The sequence below is a fragment of the Neoarius graeffei genome, chromosome 6 (genome assembly GCF_027579695.1).
Source record: "Neoarius graeffei isolate fNeoGra1 chromosome 6, fNeoGra1.pri, whole genome shotgun sequence".
Taxonomy (NCBI): Eukaryota; Metazoa; Chordata; class Actinopteri; order Siluriformes; family Ariidae; genus Neoarius; species Neoarius graeffei.
Genome location: NC_083574.1, coordinates 58,891,257 through 58,903,960, shown reverse-complemented (window position 1 = coordinate 58,903,960; position 12,704 = coordinate 58,891,257). Strand labels below are relative to the sequence as shown.

The 12,704-nt window shown below is 41.6% G+C and overlaps 1 protein-coding gene across 1 annotated transcript in view; it reads left to right on the top strand.

Moving 5' to 3' along the window:
* mbtps1 (membrane-bound transcription factor peptidase, site 1) overlaps positions 1 to 12,704 on the top strand; it is a 116,303-nt gene that overhangs the window by 87,737 nt on the left and 15,862 nt on the right. The window contains exons 5-10 of the mRNA XM_060923932.1: positions 6,729 to 6,839; positions 6,984 to 7,093; positions 7,437 to 7,553; positions 11,120 to 11,187; positions 11,290 to 11,392; positions 11,936 to 12,087. Of these exons, the coding sequence (XP_060779915.1) occupies positions 6,729 to 6,839; positions 6,984 to 7,093; positions 7,437 to 7,553; positions 11,120 to 11,187; positions 11,290 to 11,392; positions 11,936 to 12,087 (661 nt within the window). The remainder of the gene's footprint in view (positions 1 to 6,728; positions 6,840 to 6,983; positions 7,094 to 7,436; positions 7,554 to 11,119; positions 11,188 to 11,289; positions 11,393 to 11,935; positions 12,088 to 12,704) is intronic.

Here is a 12,704-nt window from a genome sequence, read left to right as displayed (position 1 = left end):
TGCCTTCGTTTACTTTTGTGAATTATTTGCACACCTGGTTTGGAACATAGTTCTCGAGCTTGTTTACTTGACTATTTCTTTGTGACTTATGGGGTCAATTACTGTTACTGTAAGGGAAGAGACCCTGGAAGTTAGGTTTAGCTGTTAGCTCTGAGCTGGAGAGCTCCGATTATTGTTCCTTGTTTTGGGTGTAGCCCTCGGGATGGTCACGATCGATACTGGATTTTTGAGGATATGTTGTATTTCCTTCCCCCTTCTTTTTGGCTTCTTTGCTTTCTTTTGGTTTTATTTCCCCAACTCCCCATTCTCTCTCTCTCTCTCCATTACAGTACACAGTGTCGATCTAACTTACTATTGTTCCTATAGATGGCTAATGTTGTGAAGACAACAGGTAGTGGAGTGCGTCTGATTTCCTGGAATACTAAGGGCATGAACAGCGCAGTTAAAATTGGTAAGGTCTTGACACGGCTATAGCATCTTAAAGGGGACGTGATGTTCCTGCAAGAAACGCATCTTAAAACCTCTGGCCAAGGTTCTCGCCCACCGCCTCCAAACTGTGATGTCATTCACAATTTCATTGGACCAGGCAAGCTTCATGTTAGGGAGACATCCATTTTTTTTTTAACACCAGAAGGCTATTGAACATTATATTCTCACCCATGCCCAGCGCCCCTGAAATCGTAGTGGTGCTCAACGCAGAGAAAGCCTTCGATAGGGTGGAGTGGGGCTTTTTGTTTTTTACTTGAGAGAAATTTGACTTTGATTCTAATTTCATTTCTTGGGTTAAACTTTTGTACGCTACCTCATCTGCCTCTGCAAATACTAGCCATCGAGCCGCTAGCCATCTGGCTCAGAAACCAGGACGAGTTTGAAGGCATCACCCGTTTTGGTCTAGTCCACAAACTCTCCCTATATGCTGATGACCTTCTATTGTTTATTTCAAACCCCACATCCTCTCTTCTTCCAGTTTTGTCAATTCTAGATCAGTTTGGGTGCCTATCAGGGTATAAATTGAACATTCAAAAAAGCAAACTATTTTTTGTTAATGATTTGGCGAGGTCACTTCCACAGTCCACATTTCCCTTTAAAATAGCTGAGGAGGGATTCAGATATTTGGGGGTGTTTATTACCAGCTCCTTCAGGGAATTCTTTCTTAAGAACTTTCAGCCATTACTAGATAAATGTAAGTCAGACTTGTCCAGATGGGCTGCCTTCCCCTTATCCCTTGCAGGCCAAGTCAGACTTGTCCAGATGGGCTGCCCTCCCCTTATCCCTTGCAGGCCAAGTCAGTCTTATTAAGATGGTTATCCTTCTGAAATTTCTGTGGGTTTTTTTTCCCCAACACATCCCAATCTGTCTCAGTAAATCCTTTTTTACTAATCTTGACCAACAGCTTAACGTGTTCATTTGTCATGGTAAACCAGCCCATATTAAGAAACATTCTTCAGCTGTCTAAATCTGAAGGAGGACTAGCATTGCCAAATTTTCATCATTACTTCTGGGCCTGCAACATTAGTAAACTCTTATACTGGGTCCGCTGTGAATGTACGGACACTTGTCCACCCTGGACTCACACTGAAATGTCATCCTCTTCCTGTTCTCTGCATTCTGTGATTTGCTTACAGCTGCCCATAAGTGCCCACAGGATCTCACCTAACCTGGTTGTCACCAAAACGATCAAAATTTGGAAGCAACACTGCTTACATAGGGCTTCGATTCTTGCTCCTGTTTTGAATAATCATGTGTTCCTCCCCTCCTGCTCTGACCCTACTTTTTGCATATGGTCAGATAAGAACACTTAGCGACTTGTATGACTGAGTTTTTTCATCCTTTGCATCTCTGTCAGTCAAATATAATTTTCCCAATCGCCACTTTTTTTGGTACCTACAAATGAAACACTTCATCCAAAAGCAGTTCCCATGCTTCCCAAATCGCCCCCCTTGAAGCTGAAATTGACCAACTCCTCTCCCTCAATTCGGCACAAAAACAACTGATATCGGTCATCTATAACAAAATTGCACTTTTGAGTCCAGTCTCCACTGTATTACCTAAAAACGCTTGGGAACAGGACTTGGGGGTAGACATATCTGACAGCCAGTGGAGGGAGATTTTAAAAATGGTCCATTCTTCGTCTATATGTGCCAGGCACGGTCTACTGCAGTGGAAGGTGCTTCATATAGCCTATTTCACCAGTGCTAAACTTGCTAAAATATATCCCAATCACAGTGATGCTTGTAACCGCTGTAAGCAGCCTACAGCTGACCATTCACACATGTTCTGGATGTGCCAGAGGCTGACCAACTTTTGGTCTAATATATTCCAAACTCTCAAACAGGTTCTCAATACAAATTTAGAATTGAACCCCTTGACTGCTCTTTTTGGTCTCCCTCCGACCAAAAATTTGCCCATTACTACACAGCATGTCATTGCCTTCACTACCCTGCTGCCCAGGGTAGTGAAGTGGAAACATGTTTCTCCCCCGACTCTCAGTAGCTAGATACATGAAATCTTACAATGTCTGCAGTTAGAGAAGTTAAGGTTCTCACAGAAGGGATCTCTGACACCATATCATAAAACCTGGGGCCCCCTGCTAGCCTATATTAGCAACAATCTTACTGTTGTACCTGATGATGCTGAGAGAGAGAGACCCCCCCCCCCCCCCCCCCCCCCCGGTTATTCATTTATTTTACTTTATTTATTTGTTTTCATATTATGTAACGAATTAGTCCCTTAATGTGGCCACAACCGCCGTGGGGTGTACTGGGGTTTTCTTTCCCACTAATGCAGGCGCATTAGCGGGACGCATTTACGGTAAAGTTGATATACAGTGGTGCGTGAAAGTTTGTGAACCCTTTAGAATTTTCTATATTTCTGCATAAATATGACCTAAAACATCATCAGATTTTCACACAAGTCCTAAAAGTAGATAAAGAGAACCCAGTTAAACAAATGAGACAAAAATATTATACTTGGCCATTTATTTATTGAGGAAAATGATCCAATATTACATATCTGTGAGTGGCAAAAGTATGTGAACCTTTGCTTTCAGTATCTGGTGTGACCCCCTTGTGCAGCAATAACTGCAACTAAACATTTGCGGTAACTGTTGATCAGTCCTGCACACCGGCTTGGAGGAATTTTAGCCCATTCCTCCATACAGAACAGCTTCAACTCTGGGATGTTGGTGGGTTTCCTCACATGAACTGATCGCTTCAGGGCCTTCCACAACATTTTGATTGGATTAAGGTCAGGACTTTGACTTGGCCATTCCAGAACATTAACTTTATTCTTCTTTAACCATTCTTTGGTAGAACGACTTGTGTGCTTAGGGTTGTTGTCTTGCTGCATGACCCACTTTCTCCTGAGAATCAGTTCATGGACAGATGTCCTGACATTTTCCTTTAGAATTCTCTGGTATAATTCAGAATTCATTGTTCCATCAATGATGGCAAGCCGTCCTGGCCCAGATGCAGCAAAACAGGCCCAAACCATGATACTACCACCACCATGTTTCACAGATGGGATAAGGTTCTTATGCTGGAATGCAGTGTTTTCTTTTCTCCAAACACAACGCTTCTCATTTAAACCAAAAGGTTCTATTTTGGTCTCATCCAGCCACAAAACTTTTTTCCAATAGCCTTCTGGCTTGTCCACATGATCTTTAGCAAACTGCAGATGAGCAGCAATGTTCTTTTTGGAGAGCAGTGGTTTTCTCCTTGCAACCCTGCCATGCACACCATTGTTGTTCAGTGTTCTCCTGATGGTGGACTCATGAACATTAACATTAGCCAATGTGAGAGAGGCCTTCAGTTGCTTAGAAGTTACCCGGGGGTCCTTTGTGACCTCGCCAACTATTACATGCTTTGCTCTTGGAGTGATCTTTGTTGGTCGACCACTCCTGGGGAGGGTAACAATGGTCTTGAATTTCCTCCATTTGTACACAATCTGTCTGACTGTGGATTGGTGGAGTCCAAACTCTTTAGAGATGGTTTTGTAACCTTTTCCAGCCTGATGAGCATCAACACTGCTTTTTCTGAGGTCCTCAGAAATCTCCTTTGTTCGCGCCATGATACACTTCCACAAACATGTGTTGTGAAGATCAGACTTTGATAGATCCCTGTTCTTTAAATAAAACAGGGTCCCCACTCACACCTGATTGTCATCCCATTGATTGAAAACACCGGACTCTAATTTCACCTTCAAATTAACTGCTAATCCTAGAGGTTCACATACTTTTGCCACTCACAGATATGTAATATTGGATCATTTTCCTCAAGAAATAAATGACCAAGTATAATATTTTTGTCTCATTTGTTTAACTGGGTTCTCTTTATCTACTTTTAGGACTTGTGTGAAAATCTGATGATGTTTTAGGTCATATTTATGCAGAAATATAGAAAATTATAAAGGGTTCACAAACTTTCAAGCACCACTGTACTATTTTGTACTGTCTGCAAAAGCTGAAAAAAAATTGGGGGGGAAAAAAAAGGTTGAGAGTCAGCCATCAGGTGCTCAGCTTAGGAGAACTGAAGAAAGAAGAAAAGGAGAAATGTGCAAAATGAGGAAGTTTGCCCTGAGCACCATACAACCTAGAACTGCCACTGAGCACATGCATTGCACATGGTTTTGTCATTTTTAAATGAAAGTCTTGTCAGAAACTCATATGGGCATAATAATTTTTTTTTTCTTCCACCCCCCCGCCCCCAGCAGCTTTTTTATTTTATTTTTATTTATTTTTTTAAATGTTTGTGTTTTTCTGATAGTGTAGTGGTATAGACCACATACATCTCATCTCATTATCTCTAGCCGCTTTATCCTGTTCTACAGGGTCGCAGGCAAGCTGGAGCCTATCCCAACTGACTACGGGCGAAAGGCGGGGTACACCCTGGACAAGTCGCCAGGTCATCACAGGGCTGACACATAGACACAGACAACCATTCACACTCACATTCACACCTACAGTCAATTTAGAGTCACCAGTTAACCTAACCTGCATGTCTTTGGACTGTGGGGGAAACCAGAGCACCCGGAGGAAACCCACGCGGACACGGGGAGAACATGCAAACTCCACACAGAAAGGCCCTCGCCGGCCACGGGGCTCGAACCCGGACCTTCTTGCTGTGAGGCGACAGCGCTAACCACTACACCACCGTGCCGCCCCGACCACATACATGTCCAGTTTAAATCTGGATACAGATAAATATTTGGAGCATTGAACGTATACAAATTTATGTACCCAGATACACACCCCTAATGTGTCAGTCAGTTACTCTTTGGCTCTGTCTTCAGTCACTGACAAACATCAGTGGAGCTGTAAGAAGACATTCAATAACAAATAACACACGTTTTAGAAACAGTGAAACATTGCTCAAGACATTCACATCCAATTAATATTTTTCTCCTTAAAATTGTAATGTATAAAATGATGTATGAATGCTGATGTTCACAGTTAAATTATCTGTTGAAAAATGTTAGTTAACCTTCAATATTTGTTGTGCAATGGAGGTTAAGATGTAAAATTGTCATATAAAAGTAAACCCATCCATCCATCCATTATCCGTAGCTGCTGATCCTGTACAGGGTCGCAAGCAAGCTGGAGCCTATCCCAGCTGACTATGTGCGAGAGGCGGGGTACACCCTGGACAAGTCACCAGATCATCGCAGGGCTGACACATAGAAACAAGCAACCATTCACCCTCACATTCACACCTGCGGTCAATTTAGAGCCACCAATTCACATCCTTTAACCTGCATGTCTTTGAACTGTGGGGGAAACCAGAGCACCCGGAGGAAACCCATGCAGACATGGGGAGAACATGCAAACTCCACACAGAAAGGCCCCCGTCGGCCACTGGGCTCAAACCCAGAACCTTCTTGCTCTGAGGCGACAGTGCTAACCACTATACTACCGTGCCGCCCTTTAACGTAAACCCCGAAATGGAAAACTGTAAACTAATGGCCCTTTTCCACTACCCTTTTTCAGCTCGCTTCAGCTCACTTCAGCCCGACACGGCTCGCGTTTCGACTACCTCAGAGCAGCACGACTCAGCTCGCTTCAGCCCTGCTTAGCACCCAAAATTCGCACGGTTTTGGAGTGGGGCTGAAGCGAGCCAAACCGAGCCGAGTGGGGCTAGGGGCGTGAGGAGACACTCCCCTGTGCACTGATTGGTGAGGAGGAGTGTCCTCACACACCCACACACGCCCTGCGAGCACGCTGGGATCTGTAAACCCAGAAGAAGAAGAATTACGAATTACGAGAATTTCTGAAGCCTTATGCGCCTCGCCTCATCTATACGCTCTTGCCAGTATCTGTTGGCGTTGTCGGTGACAACAAGCCACAGCACCAAGACCAGCAACACTAACAACTTCATGTTTATTGTTTACTATCCGGGTCGTGAGACTACCGCTTAAAAGGTCACTGATGTCACTGTTTGCGCCGCCTAACGACATCACGTGACGTCCACCTACTTTCGCTAACTCCACCCAATGTGTCCACCCACTTCCAGCCAGCGCGGTTCAGCGCAGTTGTAGTCGAAATGCAACTCCAACAGCCCCGCTCAGCTCGACTCAGCCCAACTCAGCACCGCACGGCTCAGCCCAACTCAGCCGCGTTGGTAGTGGAAAAGCGGCATAAATCAGTTAAAATGTAGTCCATGTGGCCTTGATATTGCAGGTTTTATACCCAATTTCTGAATTTAATTTCATGATGATTCCTACCTTCTTTGTAGGTTTGGGAGTGAAGGTGGCTGTATTTGACACTGGACTAAGTGAAAAGCACCCACATTTTAAGAATGTTAAAGAGAGGACCAACTGGACCAATGAGAAGACACTGGATGATGGTAAAACCTTAATGTAGTTTATTTTTGGCAGGAAAAGCAGGGTCGAGACTACATTGCAGCATTATTTCAGCGAATGTCTGTGCATATGTTACATGTCCACATAAATTCTGAGTGCTGTGTACAACATTACATTTGTGTTTATAGGTTTGGGCCATGGCACCTTTGTGGCTGGAGTTATAGCCAGCATGAGGGAGTGTCAGGGCTTTGCTCCTGATTCTGAGTTGCACATTTTCAGAGTCTTCACCAACAGTCAGGTACATGTGCACAGCATATCAATCCTTTAGCTTAAGGTGTTCAAGTGAAAATGATGTATCTATAGTTTAACCCATGGTTCCTAGCTTTATTCTGCAAAATGATTTGCTGTACCACCCTAGAATGTTCACTCCTTAATATACAAAGAAGTTACTGAGTGGTTCTCCTATGGACATGTTACGAAAGTGGTGGAATGGTCTTTAATTTTATCCTTGACCACATTAACCTTTATATATGAAGAGTCCTAAGAGCGACATAATCAGTATGAAGCCGAAAGCTTTTCTTAATTAAGCACAAATATATAGTCACAAAAATGAATGAGACAGTCCATAATATTCCTCTCAGGTGTCCTATACTTCTTGGTTCCTGGATGCGTTCAACTATGCTATCCTGAAGAAGATCAATGTCTTGAACCTCAGCATTGGTGGGCCAGACTTCATGGACCATCCATTTGTGGATAAGGTGCCCAAAGTGTCTCTTTTCTTTTTTTATCATCTTTGACGGCACGAGTTTGACACTTGTATGAAAGCGTTTTTCAGGTATTTTTAGGGTGTTTTCACACGTATTATTCTGTACAAAATGACTGTGCACCTCAGTGCAAAACTGATACTATTGGTTAATTTGACTTGGTTTCACACTGCACATAATTAACTCTATGAACCCGATTGATGAAAATTTGCATCCAAATTCACACCCTCAATTGAATCCTTCTCAATTAAATTTCTTATTACATACGCAGCAAGGTGGATCACATGGAATGGCACAACTTGCTCTTTCCAATAATGTTAGTTACTTGTATATGTGGTGCAGTCTTGGCAATAAAAATAATTTTGAATTTACATCCAGTTTATTTAATTCTAGTTACAATCTGCATACAGCTGTGTCCATCTCCGCATACATTAATCTTGTTTGAGTTACTCATGAACTCGTCATAATAGATATTAGACACAAATCGCAAGAAAGGGCAGAACCACAGCTTTTTAATAATGCTAGTCACATTTGTACAATGTTTGTACATACTGAAGTAATCACATTTATGAAAACAGATCAAATTTCTGCAAAATAATATCTTGTACTAATTTCTTCACCCAATTTCACAATCGTGATTTTCGGTTGAATAGGTCACGAGCTCCATATCAGTACACAGTTTACAACACATCAAAATGAAAAGTCGAACTTATCCTTTTAGATGATGTTAGTTGTTTCTCTGTGCAACAAAACATTGACGAGTAATCTGGTTTTGAAATCCAAGAAAATAAAACGGTAAACACCCCCCCCCCCACCCACCCCCCCTTTGGCCACTAAGCACATATTTTTGCAAACTGTCATTGAGTATTCCACCATCATGGTTCTGATATTGCCGGATTCCAGACAATCTTCTGTACACAGTTATGAAAAGATATCTCTACTGTCAGCATATTACATGTAAAAACAAATTCACAAGACACAATCTTTTTTTCTTTGATATAAAATATGCGAGTGTTATCATATCAAATGATAGAAGATCTGGATAATGTAGACTGTTCTGGGGGGGGGGGGAACAAAAAAGATACGGCATGTAGGGACAGCCAAGAAAAGCGCTTAAAGGAGATACACAGAACCTTTATTTTTAAATACATTTCTGAGTGGATAGTATCTCCATCCTTGATTCTTGTATGCTGCATAAATGGGGAATTTTAAAAATATGTATTTTTGAGAGTTAAAATCGACCGCAAAGTTGGCATTCGAGCTGCCCCGCTGAGCCAGCCATAATCATAAAAATTACTATATTACATTTATTGTTAACACTTAAAATTATCCCTGTGCCATTTTTGAGGTCTCAAGGCATTTATAAACAAAAAGTGAGGCCATGGTTCTGCGTATCTCCTTTAACAGTCAAGTTCATGAAATTGCCCTGAAAATAGCCTGGGGTCATAAGGTTAATGAAAGTAAAAAGGTCACAGCAATCACCCAGGAATGGAGAATGCAATTCGGTCACTTAGAAAATTGTATAAATAATTATTTTTGTGCATCACATATGTAGGGCAATGCACCATGGTTTGATTCAAATGTACAACCCCGATTCCAAAAAAGTTGGGACAAAGTACAAATTGTAAATAAAAACGGAATGCAATAATTTACAAATCTCAAAAACTGATATTGTATTCACAATAGAACATAGACAACATGTCAAATGTCGAAAGTGAGACATTTTGAAATTCCATGCCAAATATTGGCTCATTTGAAATTTCATGACAGCAACACATCTCAAAAAACTTGGGACAGGGGCAATAAGAGGCTGGAAAAGTTAAAGGTACAAAAAAGGAACAGCTGGAGGACCAAATTGCAACTCATTAGGTCAATTGGCAATAGGTCATTAACATGACTGGGTATAAAAAGAGCATCTTGGAGTGGCAGCGGCTCTCAGAAGTAAAGATGGGAAGAGGATCACCAATCCCCCTAATTCTGCGCCGACAAATAGTGGAGCAATATCAGAAAGGAGTTTGACAGTGTAAAATTGCAAAGAGTTTGAACATATCATCATCTACAGTGCATAATATCATCAAAAGATTCAGAGAATCTGGAAGAATCTCTGTGCGTAAGGGTCAAGGCCGGAAAACCATACTGGGTGCCCGTGATCTTCGGGCCCTTAGACGGCACTGCATCACATACAGGCATGCTTCTGTATTGGAAATCACAAAATGGACTCAGGAATATTTCCAGAGAACATTATCTGTGAACACAATTCACCGTGCCATCCGCCGTTGCCAGCTAAAACCCTATAGTTCAAAGAAGAAGCCGTATCTAAACATGATCCAGAAGCGCAGACGTCTTCTCTGGGCCAAGGCTCATTTAAAATGGACTGTGGCAAAGTGGAAAACTGTTCTGTGGTCAGACAAATCAAAAGTTGAAGTTCTTTATGGAAATCAGGGACGCCATGTCATTCGGACTAAAGAGGAGAAGGACGACCCAAGTTGTTATCAGCGCTCAGTTCAGAAGCCTGCATCTCTAATGGGGTTGCATTAGTGCGTGTGGCATGGGCAGCTTACACATCTGGAAAGACACAATCAATGCTGAAAGGTATATCCAGGTTCTAGAGCAACATATGCTCCCATCCAGACGACGTCTCTTTCAGGGAAGACCTTGCATTTTCCAACATCACAATGCCAAACCACATACTGCATCAATTACAGCATCATGGCTGCGTAGAAGAAGGGTCCGGGTACTGAACTGGCCAGCCTGCAGTCCAGATCTTTCACCCATAGAAAACATTTGGCGCATCATAAAACAGAAGATACGACAAAAAAGACCTAAGACAGTTGAGCAACTAGAATCTTACATTAGACAAGAATGGGTTAACATTCCTATCCCTAAACTTGAGCAACTTGTCTCCTCAGTCCCCAGACGTTTACAGACTGTTGTAAAGAGAAAAGGGGATGTCTCACAGTGGTAAACATGGCCTTGTCCCAACTTTTTTGAGATGATGTTGTTGTCATGAAATTTAAAATCACCTAATTTTTCTCTTTAAATGATACATTTTCTCAGTTTAAACATTTGATATGTTATCTATGTTCTATTCTGAATAAAATATGGAATTTTGAAACTTCCACATCATTGCATTCCGTTTTTATTTACAATTTGTACTTTGTCCCAACTTTTTTGGTATCGGGGTTGTACTAAATATGAGCATTGAAAAATGCATAAAGGTGCCTATGAGAGAGCACCTTCAGAATAATAAGAGATTAACATCAGTGTCTATTTTTTTTAACTGGTTTCAGTGCATTAGGATTCTAAAAATAAACCTGACTGCAGTGTATAGTCTATGCGTATCTCAGCTGATTGCCGTTAACCTTCATGGCTCAACCCAGAAACCATAAACAGAACATCATAAACTTTTAAACAGGAATGCACCCACTGATTCTCAGTCATCAGATCATCGCACTCAAACCCTACATGTTACAGGGAATGAAATCTAGTGATTCAGATATTCACACACTGCCACTGTATGAAAAAATTTACAAGCTGTAACTTCCCTGGCTTTACCTCAGGTTTGGGAGCTCACTGCAAATGGTGTTATCATGGTGTCTGCTATTGGGAATGATGGCCCTCTCTATGGGTAAGTAGCAAAGTTAATGAAACCATGTGACACATTGTTCAAATTTTGGCTTTGTCTTTTTTCTTGTTGTAATAAAATTTAGTCTGTGTGTGAACGTTGCAGTACTCTAAACAACCCTGCTGATCAGATGGATGTGATTGGGGTTGGAGGAATTGATTTTGAGGACAACATTGCCCGCTTCTCCTCTCGGGGCATGACAACATGGGTATGTCCTGTTTCATAGCATCCCCATTGAACTGCAACCCTCACCTGAAGGCTTATGCACGGGCTTGTTGGTGCATGCCTAAGGACTCTGTGTTGACCTAGAAAGCCAGACATATCCAACTTAGCATCTGAATTGAAGAGTCAGTGTTTTAGTTGGTTTACCTTCAGGAAAGGTACATGGATTGAAGCCTGAAGTTCGCTCACACCTCAAAGGTCTCTTAAGAGTTATTAATTTTGTCTGGGAGCAACAAGCACTGAATCATACTTGAGCCGGTGCCCTAGCCTAATGAACAGCTATTCTGTTTATTCCCAACAAGATAGTTTTGGTACTTTTTTTGGCATACAAAATGACAAGGATGTTTTGTTGTTGGATCTGATGCACATACATAATGTGATGGTTTAAATATATCAAATCCAGGCTTATAATAATTCTGAAATATTGTTCCGAGTTATTGACAGAGAATGATGTTGGTGATATGGTCTTAAGTTATGCTAGTGGTTTGTTTGACTGTTAGAATAGCTACTGTCTGTTTCTGTCTTTCAGGAGCTGCCAGGTGGCTATGGCAGGGTGAAGCCTGACATTGTGACATATGGCTCTGGTGTTCGCGGCTCTGGACTGAAAGAGGGCTGTCGCTCTTTGTCTGGCACCAGCGTGGCCTCTCCTGTGGTGGCCGGCGCAGTCACTCTTCTTGCCAGGTGAGACATGCCAAACCAAATACTTTCCCTCTTAGCCCTTCTCTTTTGAGCCAACACAGTAGATTCAACAAATGGTTTCTAAAATATTTCCTTTCAATTTCTAGGATTTCTAATGAACAAAATAAGATGCAAATTTCACCTCTACTGAAAATTTCTTTCTTTCATAGTCAAGGAATATTGTGCTGATATTAGGACCAAATTGTGAGGTTTAATAATGGATTATTATGGCTGGCTTTAACCCTTTGTTTGTGTAGACATCTTGTATTACTTTAAAGCCAGTTTGCATTATGTTCATGTCTGGATATAACCACTCAGAATGTTCACATCAGCTGACCTGTATCTTGTTTAACTTTGTGCTGTCTGGTATTTTATATATCAGATTTTTGAGACATTTTTTTTCCATTCTACCCAGTGGGCTATCTCTTTACTCAGCCTTCTGGATTCTGTACATATAATGCTTTGTTTTGACATAGTCATTGGCAGAATGTCCTTTCCAAACAAAAGTTTGGTGCTACCATGACTGCCACTGTATTTTGTATTTCCCATAAAATAATCCCACTTATTGATTTGTCACAAACTCTGAATACAATTTTTATCCCCCGCTGGCCGAAAGGCCG